The sequence below is a fragment of the Scleropages formosus genome, chromosome 6 (assembly GCF_900964775.1).
Source record: "Scleropages formosus chromosome 6, fSclFor1.1, whole genome shotgun sequence".
NCBI classification, from domain to species: Eukaryota; Metazoa; Chordata; class Actinopteri; order Osteoglossiformes; family Osteoglossidae; genus Scleropages; species Scleropages formosus.
Genome location: NC_041811.1, coordinates 13,505,279 through 13,517,109, shown reverse-complemented (window position 1 = coordinate 13,517,109; position 11,831 = coordinate 13,505,279). Strand labels below are relative to the sequence as shown.

Below are 11,831 nucleotides of genomic sequence, written 5' to 3'. Positions count from 1 at the left end.
CTTGCTCTCCAGTGGGTCTGGGGTTCGAGTCCCGCTTGGGGTGCCTTGCGACAGACTGGCGTCCCGTCCTGGGTGTGTCCCCTCCCTTTCCGGCCTTACGCCCTGTGTTGCCGGGTAGGCTCCGGTTCCCCGTGACCCCGTATGGGACAAGCGGTTCTGAAAATGTGTGTGTGTGTGTGTGTGTGTGTGTGTGTGTGTGTGATTAACAGGTATACTATTGATTATTAGATCACTGTTAAGTGTTAAACAACCATGATGAAATAGGAATTAAGACACATTAAAAACACATGTAACAGTTTAAGTGATAATATACTACATTAGTTCCCAAAGAGGCCAATGAGATGTCCTGCAGGCTATGGCCAATAATCTCAACATCTGCAAGGTATTACAGTCCCATACGGCCAGGTGACCTCACTACTTGCATTTTCTGCACTCCTCCACGTTCAGCCAGGCAGTGAGTATGTGAAATTAAGCTTTTTTTTTTTTTCCTCCACAGATTGCTCTCTGGATAATGGGGTCCATATCATGCCACATGTTAGAAAGACTATGAGAATAAAGCTATGAGAGGGTGAGGAATCACAGATCAGCTCTATGAGCTGATGTTCTATAGATCTGAACTTTTTTTTTTCCCCTTCATTATAGCTATGATTATTAACTGCTTCTCTAGTGTAGGGGTGCCATGGTCTACAGTGTATCCTGGAAACATAGTTGCAAGGTAAGGTAAACCCTGGATGGAACGCCAGTCCATAGAAGGGCAATCTCACACGCACTAAGGGTAATTTAGAGTCAACAGTTCTCTTGAAATGCATATCCTTGGATTGTGTTAGGAAACCAGAACACCAAGAAGAAACCCAGGCAAGTAGGGAAAGAACACAAACTGACCTCATTTCAAACCCACAGTCCAGGAGCTGTAAGGTTACCAGTGCAACCTACTATGCCCCTGTGTTACCCTGTTTTTTTTTTTTTTTATAGAAATGGCTATATTACAGACCTGTTGGCACATGAGTCACATGGCACATAGAAGAATGCATTGTTAACCAGGCCTACAATCGCTCTGCATTTATGCTGCTTTATGAACTAACTGTAAATTCGGTCCTGAGACTGGAAAAGAGGTGACATTTTGTGAAGGCTCCGCATAAAAGATTTGAAGCTGGTTCTTTGGTATTTCTCCATTAACTCCACCTGAACCCCCCCCCCCCAGTGCAAGGATGAAGTAGAGCATGGCATGTAGTTGTAAAACACTGTAGTTCCCAGGATCCCAGTGCTGCCTTACTCTTTTTTTTTTTTTTAAACACTAAATCTGGTATACATTTAAATTAAAAGAAAAATGCTCTTTTGATGATGGGCACCGAAAACAAATGCAACAGATTTGCAGTTTTTTTATGCCCACATCACATGCATTTCCTCACACACAATGACAATACTCTCCATCACTAGCAAAAAATAACTGACTGGTGCTTTGTGAAAACTAAAATTAACATTTTAATTTAGATTTCTCAAATTTTATGTATACAGCTTCCCATCCAGGGTCTACCCTAACTAGCCTGTTCGTACCCTGTGCTCGCAAGATAGACTCTGGACCATTGTGGCCCTGCATCATGATTACTGGTTAGGGATAGAGAATGAGTGAGCGACTCCCCCACAGAATAAAATATACTAATTAAATCTCATGATTTATGTTCCCTTAGAGTGACATGAACATGAAAACATGCTGATTATGTCTATGCATCGCCTTTCATCAAATTCCCATCAGGACCTAAATGAAAGGACCTCGAGTGTCTGATTTCGCAATAGGGAGTGTTAAAGAATGAGTGGGCCATCTTGCCGAGCAGAACCCGAGTCCCGCTGTGCGAGTGTCTCCAACTTCATGGAAACGCTGGACTTCAGCAGCGAAGTATGACTATAAATACAGTTTTGAACTTTTTCTCACTCTTGGGGTTTCAAAACTCATCCATCTTCAGTCTCCACTTCAGTGTCACAGTGATCCAAAGGCCTCCACTGTGAACATGGGGCACAGGGTGATCAAAGTGGAAAAGCACACATACTACATACACACATGTGTATTTCATTGTGCTGTGGCCAGTTTCAGAGAAATTGCATTATTAATTACTTTCACAATTTATATTAAAAAAAAAAAAAATCAAGCAGAATTTGAAGATGTGACAAAACGTTCATTTTTATGGGAAAAATAAGGGCAAATGAGTTTCTTAAAATCCAGTGTGTAAATCCAGCGTGTGGGGTTTTTTAAATTATTTTTTAAGATGTGATATCCTCTGCAATATAAGCATGCCTAGAGTTACAACGTTTGGGCAAAAGCAATTAAAATATGCACCTTAGTTAATGTTTCTGAGAAATTGTTCAACGCTAGTAACACATGACAAATGACAAAGGTATGATTATTAATAACTGAAATGAAAAAGCCAAATGGAAATGAGGTCCAGCGCTCAAAAAGAGGTGCGTTTCCCAAGCCTTATGATCTTACAAAAATTCATATAAATACATATGTTTGTGAGTGGGCGACCCCACACATTTCCGCAGAACCGTGATTCTCTCTGTGATCGACGCTGGTACTGTTACTGCTCTCTCCCCCCGCCTAAACTGGTACAACTACCAGTCTCCTACTAATAATAAATGTAATATTCGCAACAGCAACACTATTTCAAAGGTATGTTGATATTTTGAGTTTTATGCAGCTACTCGGGTGATGAACATTGGTACACACATAGTAGTGCCCTTGTCTGAGCATGATTTTTTTTCTAAACTGATTGATAAAGTAGGAATAGCTGTATAATAAATGGGTAAATCACTGTAAACCTGATTACCATTGTCAATCATGTAATTGACCTTGAAAGACTTTGAAAGAGTGCTCAAATTAATAAATAACTGAACGGAGAAAAAGCTGAGTGCAGACACGTATGTGTCATTGCCTGGGGGTGGGGGGTTCGGTCATAGCGGAACGGGAAAGCTTCTCCTTCCATCGGCCGTGTGCAGCAAGGATCCACGCGTGGGAAGGGTCTCACTGCACGTGTCTCTGCGCACCGCAGCCCGCGCGCGCACGCGACCCCCCGTGCCACTCACTGCTCTGCGGACATGACAAGACCCTCAACTGATCATCACTCACTCACACATCATCCTTTCCTCTGCGGAGTGTCGCTCTCGGCGGGCACCTTCTCGCGGGAGATGATCCGCTCGTCCTCGTAGCGGGATCCCAGGGCAGAGAGAGCAGCTTGAGCTTCCCGCCATGCGGACCGGAGGGCTCCTCCGCTGCGTGCTCGCGTGCGCCGCGCTCGCGGCGATCCTCCCGGGCAGAGCTGCGCGTGCCGCAAGCAGCCCCGCGAACGGCGGCGCGAGGGCGGAAGGCGGGAGCCCCTGGAGAAGACGCGGGAGACAGGATCCCCTCAGAGGGTAAGAGTTTTTCGAGAGGGGCGCTGACTGACCACACTTGTCTTCACACATCCAGAGTCCCGCGCATCTCATTTTTTTTCTCTAGAAAAGTTTTCCAAGTTTTTTTGGAAGTAGTTCGTATAAATATGAAAGAGAGTAGCGGTTAAGTGTTGGCTGACGGGAAACGTGGAATATGTGTTATCCGCGTCCAAGAAATATTTACGTTCACTGAAGGAAATATTTTGTACATAATAAATAAGCAGGACTTCGGGGCAACTTCGATACTACAAACAGGTGATGAATCAAAGTTAGCGTGAGGTGTGTGTGTGTGCGTGTGTGTGCGTGTGTGTGTCAGCACGACAGGAGTCAGTCTCCGCGCGCGCGTTTCAGTGTCGACCGAGCACTGTCGCGTGTGTCCCATTCACAGGTGTCCTCTGAGAAATATATGCCACATGGCCTTATAATGTATTCTGTGGCTTCCGCGTGCTCTGGGAAATGTCCGATCTCACCCAGGTTCACAGCTGTCTGTCTGGTTTTCAGAACTGTAGTGTATGTATCAGTATTTTACAGTGTTTTACATCTTCATGTCCCACGTGACATCACCACCAGTTAGTTGTGTGTCACCTGCCGGCCCGAAGTTCACTGGAGAACTAAGTTGTACGAACTTAGGCGAGACACAGTCTAATAATATAACAGAATTACGAGTCCGCAATAGGCACTTGGGAATTTCTGCCCACATATTCGATATGAACTGATTTCCAGAACTTCTGCTGCAGAATAACTGGTTAATATCATTCATTGCGTGCTGATGTACAGAACATTCCAGCACACTCTTTTTTTCCAGGCCGTCTGATAATATCCTCCAGGATCACACATGGAATGTGTTCACCAGCCTGTCTACGGAGATACTGAGAGATTTTGCTGTATGTCTAAAGTGTCAGTAAAATATGTATGATGTATGGATGAGTGACCATGAAAGTAGTGTATCTAGCAGTGTAAGTGACCTTGGTGAATAAGGTGTGTGGGCTCATAACACTACATAGAGTTTATTGGAAGTTGCTTTGGAGAAAAGCATCTGCTAAATAAATAAATGTAAATATGTGCGCTACATTTAATATTTTTCTTTTTCTTTTGGGGGGGGGCAAGAAGCTTGAATCTGGTCCTTGTTACATTTTGCTTTTAGAAATTGTGCTGTGTTATGCATGCTTGCCAAAATGCATGTTTACCTCATTTCTGAGCTTTGACACATGAAAATATAATGCATTCCTGTATGGTCCTGATGTAAACATTGCTCTGGTTTATAGTTCAAATGCGGCCGACATAGACACTACTTCTTAATGTAAGTGTAAGCATTCAGCGCTCTTGGCTTTTGAACCATTTCTCATGTGCTGTTAAAGGACATCTGGTTTTGTCACTGCATGTCTGGCCTCACATGCTCCGCTGGGAGTGTCGGGACCCAATGCAGTTTACGCTCTCTGATCTCTGATGCAGGCCAAACGTGTGCGGATCACGGTTCCATTCCTACTGTTGTCCAGGATGGAAGACTTTTCCCGGGGGCAACCAGTGTATTGTCCGTAAGTAGTCCAGAGGCTGCGGAGGGTAAAGTACACCACCCCTCAGTGGACACTTTTCACAAAAAATTCACATCACCAGCAGTGGGTGCTGTCTGTTACTGTTGAAACTGCACAGAGTCCAAGTGGCTTCTCAAGGACATTCCCCTGGAACTAAGACAAAATAACTATGATGGCCAGGTATGTTTGCATACACAAGGCATCCGACATGGTAGATGTTACTTCGGACACATTCCGAATGTAGAGAAACGTAAAGGTTAAATGGCAAATAAATAATATCCAATCAGTACAATTGCATTCAGAAGTAATTTTGGCATAGAGATTGAAACAGCGGAGCAAACATAAGTCGGTGTAGTTGGTAAAATGTCAATATTTTACTTTAGGCTAAACACTATGTTACCAGTAGAAATTTCAAATTCATTGAATTAGTTGAGAGCTGGAATGCAGAAAGTAGAAACTTACTTTCCATTCAAATGTGGATACAGATTATAATGTGCACTTCAGGGATGGATGCAGCTTGAGTGAAAAACTACTGTCTGATAGACAGAATATAAACTATAACAAGTACACACACACACACATTTTCAGAACCGCTTGTCCCATACGGGGTCACGGGGAACCGGAGCCTAACCCGGCAACAAGTACTTATTTACATTTTAATTTTGTGGTAATATTGAAATGGAACACTGTCAATGGAACCAAAGCTTTGTCTAGAGCTGTCCAGGGTAGCAGTTAATACACTACTTTCACATACATTACTAGGTCCAGAGAGCTCCGCAGTGAGCGAAGTTTCTGGAGTAGCTCAAGTACGTTTAAAAAAATTGAGCAACTTTTCCTGTTTGTGGCAAATGTCCCGGGGTATATTTGCAGGCGAGAGTTAGTCCTTTGCGAACTTATTGTTAATGAGTTGAAATATAAGCCAGAACTAATTTGTTTGTGTCTTTTAATTTGGTTTCATGACTGGCTCGGGGGAGTAACCATCTGTGCTGTATTGCTGAAAAACTGTGCTGTTAAATATTCCCACAGCACTCCCACTCTGCTCCAGAGTTCATGGCCTAGTCAGTGGAGCCATGCTATCTCATAAATTACTATAACCTCCAGGTAGAACTCTGGTGTATTCCAGGTACCAAAGTATTAAATGTACAATGGTATGATTTATACCCTCATGGTGAAAAATGCTGCATGCTGAAGCACACCTGTGTACGGATAAATAAACTTATTTATGATTGAGGATGCCTGTCCTTTTCTGTCTTTATTTATTCAGACTATTTTTTTATTCAGACTATTGAATAAAACTACTTTGTGACAAGATCATAAAACTTCTTTGTATGATCTGCAAAACTTGAAGCTTAAGCACAGATTTCATCCAGAGTGCTATAGCTGCTTGACATATGCACGTTTCTTTATTTATTGCTTTTTATTTTTATTGTAGCAATTTGTCGCAACAACTGTGGGGATGGATTTTGTTCACGCCCCAACATGTGCACATGCTCCAGCGGCCAGATAGCTCCCACATGTGGGACAAAATCCAGTGAGTCCCTCTCCCGACCTCAGGTCAACCGCTCAGACTATTTAATATGTTATGGAAATGTATTATTGTGCAGATGATGAGCAGTACATTGTTACTCTAATGCCATGTGGGGGAAGCAGAGTCAGAGGGGTGCTGCCTTTTGATCTGAAGTTTGCAGGTTCAAATTCCAGCCTCTGCTCCAGTGCCCTTGAGTGAAGTATTTGCCCTAAATTTGTTCCAGTAAAAATGATCCAGTGAGGTAAACTGGTAAATCTTTTTAAGTTACTTTGGAAAAAGTCATCAGTGAAATAAATGTGAATAATTGTTGATAGCTTAAAGTAACTCTTTGTGATGTTTTATGTTACACATTAAAACTGTTGTCACTAATGCATAGTATTTACATTTAGTAGCACACACACACATTTTCTGAACCGCTTGTCCCATTCGGGGTCGCGGGGAGCCAGAGCCTAACCTGGCAACACAGGGCGTAAGGCTGGAGGGGGAGGGGACACACCCAGGACAGGACGCCAGTCTGTCGCAAGGCGCCCCAAGCAGGACTCGAACCCCAGACCCACCGGAGAGCAGAACTTGGTCCAGCCCGCTGCGCCCCTCTACATTTAGTAGCCATGCAGTTAATTATATAATGTTTCTATTACATAATTATGAAGTTTACCCTGGTCCAAAGTGCAATACAAAGTCACAGGACTCTGCTTTGGCTGTCTGGCAGTTCAGTTTATGTGTTACTGTTATTTTTGGACTAAATTGGACCTTTGACCTGGTACATTTCTGAGGTCATATTTAAGGCTGGAGATCATTGGGGTGTGTGGAATGTCTTTCCAACTTGTAAAAGTCCACATTTGGTCCTGCTTTGCTGCCAGATTGTGGTAACGAATGCAACCAAAGACTGGTGGTTTATGGCTCTGTGCGGATGTGATTTGCTCCTCAGGCCCACAGTGCAGCATCAGGTGTATGAACGGGGGCTCCTGCACAGAAGACCACTGCCTGTGTCCGAAGGGCTTCACAGGAACCCACTGTGGACAGCGTGAGTTCCTGTCAGCATAATGTGTTGTTACCCAAGGTGTTCAGCAAAGCCTCACCAAGTCAGCAGTGTTGTCTTGATGGTACATAAGCATCGCTTAACCAGCAGTATCACCCAGTGTTCATCACAGCACTGCTAACTTAGTGGTGTTATATCTTCAGAGGTAACATCGTACTTCTACCTTAGGTATTCACTATATACAGGTAATTCCCAGACTTTTTTAGAGGCAGACCTGAATACAGTTCTGGCCCAGCAACCCTAACTTCATGCAGAGTTAAAGATAACTCATTCTGATGAGTTGAATAATTCAAATAAAAAAACAAATGTTGGGCACAGAATATAATAAGCTCCAATGATAAAACTGATCTAGAAAAGTTATGAATGTATAAAACTTCAAGATTTTTACACATCATCATCTGAACCGCTTGTCCCATACGGGGTCGCGGGGAGCTGGAGCCTAACCTGGCAACACAGGGCGAAAGGCTGGAGGGGGAGGGGACACACCCAGGACAGGATGCCAGTCCGCCGCAAGGCACCCCAAGTGGGACTTGAACCCCAGACGCCCCGGAGAGCAGGACCCCATCCAACCCACTGCACCACCGCACCCCCTACTCAGCATTTTTTAAGTAAAGCATAAAACATTTAACACACAACAATAGTGAATTTGATCATTAAAATTACAGCATCATCTATAATAATGCATTCAGATAAAGGTGTTGCTCAACAGGACCCTTGCTGGTCTGTTTGATACAGGAGTGTTGGATGTGAATGGACTCAAACAGTATTATTTTAAGCACAGATGAATGCTGTATTATCCACAACTGTTCTGCTTTAATTGCTATTTCAATCATTCTTCATGTTCTGCATGTGAAGTAATTCCCCTACAACACTGCACTATTTATATATTTCAGACCTTCCTGTGACCCTCAGGGACACGCATTCAGTGTGATGTGTAACCAGTTGATACAAAGGGTGAGACAACAAGATTGACTGCAATATATGAGGGCTGGAAGTATACTGGTTTAAGAGTTTAGTGTATTAATAAACAAGTTTTCAACCTTATACTGTACTTCCGCGTTTCTCTTATCATGCATACGTTTCCATATTATCTGATTTTTCGGTTTTCTGAACTACCCTTGGTCTCCTTTATGCTGGATAATTGAAACTTTACTCACCGTATAAGCTTTTGGTCCTGGAGAAGAAGTGTGGTCCTTGTAGTGCCACAGTCTCTCAGCGTTTCAATGCTGCATCGCCCTGTAACAAGGTCAGGGTCATTGGTACTTATCCGCAGAAGGTCTGCTTGTCCATTGTCAGGAATGTTTCAATATAATTTTCACATGTGGCTCCAGGGACGTTGTCATCTGATACATTGTTTTGTGTACAGTACTAAAGATACTTCCCACCATGTTTCAGTGACCTTTTCCGGATAAACAGGCACACTATTAATAACTTGTAGAACGAAATACTGCAGTTCTGCAGCTGCACTGGCTGTTTACCCACCACACGACTCGGCGAGTGTTAAACCCACATGAGAAGCGTTTGATTTATGCTTCAAAGCGGCAGCTCCTTGGCACTGTGTGTGAGGGCTGAAGCGGCTGACGAAGCCTGGGCCTTTCCAACAGGCTACGCTCAAAGGAAGAGCTGCAGGAAATGCACCACAATTACTTAAACATCTTGAGGAGGCTCCTGCCGTTTGGAAGGACTCACTGGGTCCCGTGGGACACATGGTATCATTGAAATCCAAAGTCCCCCATAAGAAGAATTCTGCTCCTGGAGAAATTCAATTCAGTTCAGTTCAATTTATTCTTATACTGCGTTCTTCTCACCAAAGAAACAGAATGCTGAACACAGTTCAGAATACAATACAAAATCTAACAAAGATACAGTAAAGAGTGGCTGCAGGGTTATCTAATTAAGACATTAGTATATCTCTCCAACTATGCCACTTGAACAAAATGCTTGAGCCCTGCTTCAAATGGCAGGCCAAGCTGGCTGCTTTCTGGCACAACTGGCTACCGTTCACACCCAGGGTTCAGTGGAGTGCACAGACAGAAACACTTGTGGTGAACGCTGCTGCGGTAACTGATGTTTGTGTACTGTCTCCGTGTTCCAGCGGTGTGTGAGAGCAGCTGCCAAAATGGTGGCCGTTGCGTGGGGCCCAACCGATGTGCCTGTGTGTACGGCTTCACAGGGCCTCTGTGTGAGAGAGGTAAGTTCCATCCCTCTTGACACTCCAGTGTGAATCTTAGCGATGCAGGGTGTCACCACACAGTGATTAGGAGGGAGCTATCCAGACAGGACTCATTTCATCCATGACCTTTTGCAAACCATTATACAATATCTTTAAGAACCAATAGTCCATGTCCCAATACCCTGACATATGCCCATTCGCGTTACAAGAATTCAGCTTAATGAGGAGTTTTAATTAATACACCTATTCCAACTTACATTTCTCTGCATTCACAAGGACCAAATTTGGATTTTGTGGCACGTCCCAACAGCCGAGTGGCTTGAAACCAGAGCCATTATGCGGTTTTCTTCACAGCTATAGTTTGGCCTGTGATGCATTAAACTCTCAATCTCCATTAGAACTTGTTTGCTAGTTTCATCTGTCATAGTACTGACAGTTATGGTCCCGTTTGGACTGTCCAAACAAGGTGAGCTTGTTCAGTTACTGTGAATTCCTTTGTATCGTTTTCATCGATTTTCTTTTGTTTTTACTGTTCTGTTTTTTAACTAAATGTTGAAAAGTAGTATCATATTTATGTGTAGTCCATGAATGTTTGCCAAGTGCGCAGTAGCTAGAAAAGAGCTGAATGAACAAAGGAAGAGAGACACAGACACACACACACACACACACACACACACACACCTATTCTCTGAAGGAGCCTAACCTGGCAACACAGGGAGCAGGGGGCACACCCGGAAGATGATGGAGGTCTGTCACAAGGCACCCCTGCGGGGACTCGAACCCCAGACCCACCAGAGAGCAGGCACAGGCCAAATCCGCTGTGCCACTGCACCCCCCGAAGGAAGACAGCCATACAGTATTATAGAGTAATAAATCAAGGGAATCTGCCTTGTTACATTTTTTATAATGTTAACTGCTAAAGTGGTCATTTCATGGGATTTGGTGATATTTTAGCATAAATGGGTGTCTCTTGGGGCCACAAAACACGTACAATTTTTTACCATTGAAACTATTGTAATTATGGCTTATTAATGGTTATTATATACTGAGCTGTGAGAGTTCACCTCACAAGGGTTTTTTCAAAGGTTTTTTACAGTAACTTTCTAAGGAAAGGGAAGAGTGCACATGCTTCAGCACAGCATTAGTAGTCTATTCCTAATTGCCTGTGTGCTTCACATACCACTCATACTTCAATAAATATCATTCACAAGGACCAGCTGCTGCACTTTGTGTCAAAACAGTAAGTACACCTTACCATGACATATCCTTACAGTAGGGAGTGATTATTCTGTCTTATCATTGTCCACTATGATTAAAATTCATATTAGCTTGTCCATCTCTATTATTGTATAACTATTTGGTGATTTAGCTGGGACATTTTCTCTGCATACTAATGTGTCAGAGGTGTTTAAGACTGTGTTATGTTGGACTAATTGTTCTTACAGATAGCATTTCTTTCCTCTTTGCAAAAAGTGGAGTAAAAAACATTTTACTTTTAACTGATGTTGAATTAAATTTCATGGGACAAAGACTGAGAACTTAATACACCTTCTATTAAACTCTCAGTGATTTTATTTTATTTGCGGTGTCTTTATCTGGTAGCTTAAAGTAGACTGTGCCTGTTTTGGTTAATTTAAATAAGGCTGTTATAAATGCGGGGGCGCGGTGGCGCAGTGGGTTGGACCACAGTCCTGCTTTCCAGTGGGTCTGGGGTTCGAGTCCTGCTTGGGGTGCCTTGTGATGGACTGGCGTCCCGTCCTGGGTGTGTCCCCTCCCCCTCCGGCCTTACGCCCTGTGTTGCCGGGTAGGCTCCGGTTCCCCATGACCCCGTATGGGACAAGCGGTTCTGAAAATGTGTGTGTGTGTGTTATAAATGTGTTGGGTGAAAAGGTGATTATTCATTTATGTTATTTTTGTGGGGTGTTTCATGTTTCTTCTCCACCAAGAGTGGTGGAGCTGTTGTGATATTGGTGTGTCCTGAGAACAGGCCTCCGCACGGCATCGTGAAAGGTGATTAATGGATGAATATATGTATTCTTGACACATCAGCTGTCTGGGCTTGAACATCGCTTACTTTGCCCCTCCAGCAACACATCTCTGGGAGGAAGCTGAGGGGGCCTGGAGAAGACCAGATGT

General features: G+C 43.5%; 1 protein-coding gene across 2 annotated transcripts in view; it reads left to right on the top strand.

The window, feature by feature from the left end:
• Positions 1 to 2,935: 2,935 nt before the first annotated feature.
• The window catches only part of fbn2a (fibrillin 2a), a 73,952-nt gene continuing 65,056 nt past the window's right edge, over positions 2,936 to 11,831 (top strand). The window contains exons 1-6 of one of the 2 annotated variants that reach the window (XM_018744820.2): positions 3,334 to 3,405; positions 4,689 to 4,723; positions 4,876 to 4,958; positions 6,388 to 6,486; positions 7,412 to 7,507; positions 9,618 to 9,713. In XM_018744820.2, the coding sequence (XP_018600336.2) occupies positions 4,722 to 4,723; positions 4,876 to 4,958; positions 6,388 to 6,486; positions 7,412 to 7,507; positions 9,618 to 9,713 (376 nt within the window). In that variant the 5' untranslated portion in view covers positions 3,334 to 3,405; positions 4,689 to 4,721. Of the gene's footprint in view, positions 3,406 to 4,688; positions 4,724 to 4,875; positions 4,959 to 6,387; positions 6,487 to 7,411; positions 7,508 to 9,617; positions 9,714 to 11,831 lie in introns of both variants that reach the window. The other variant, XM_029252791.1, reaches the window with a different exon arrangement.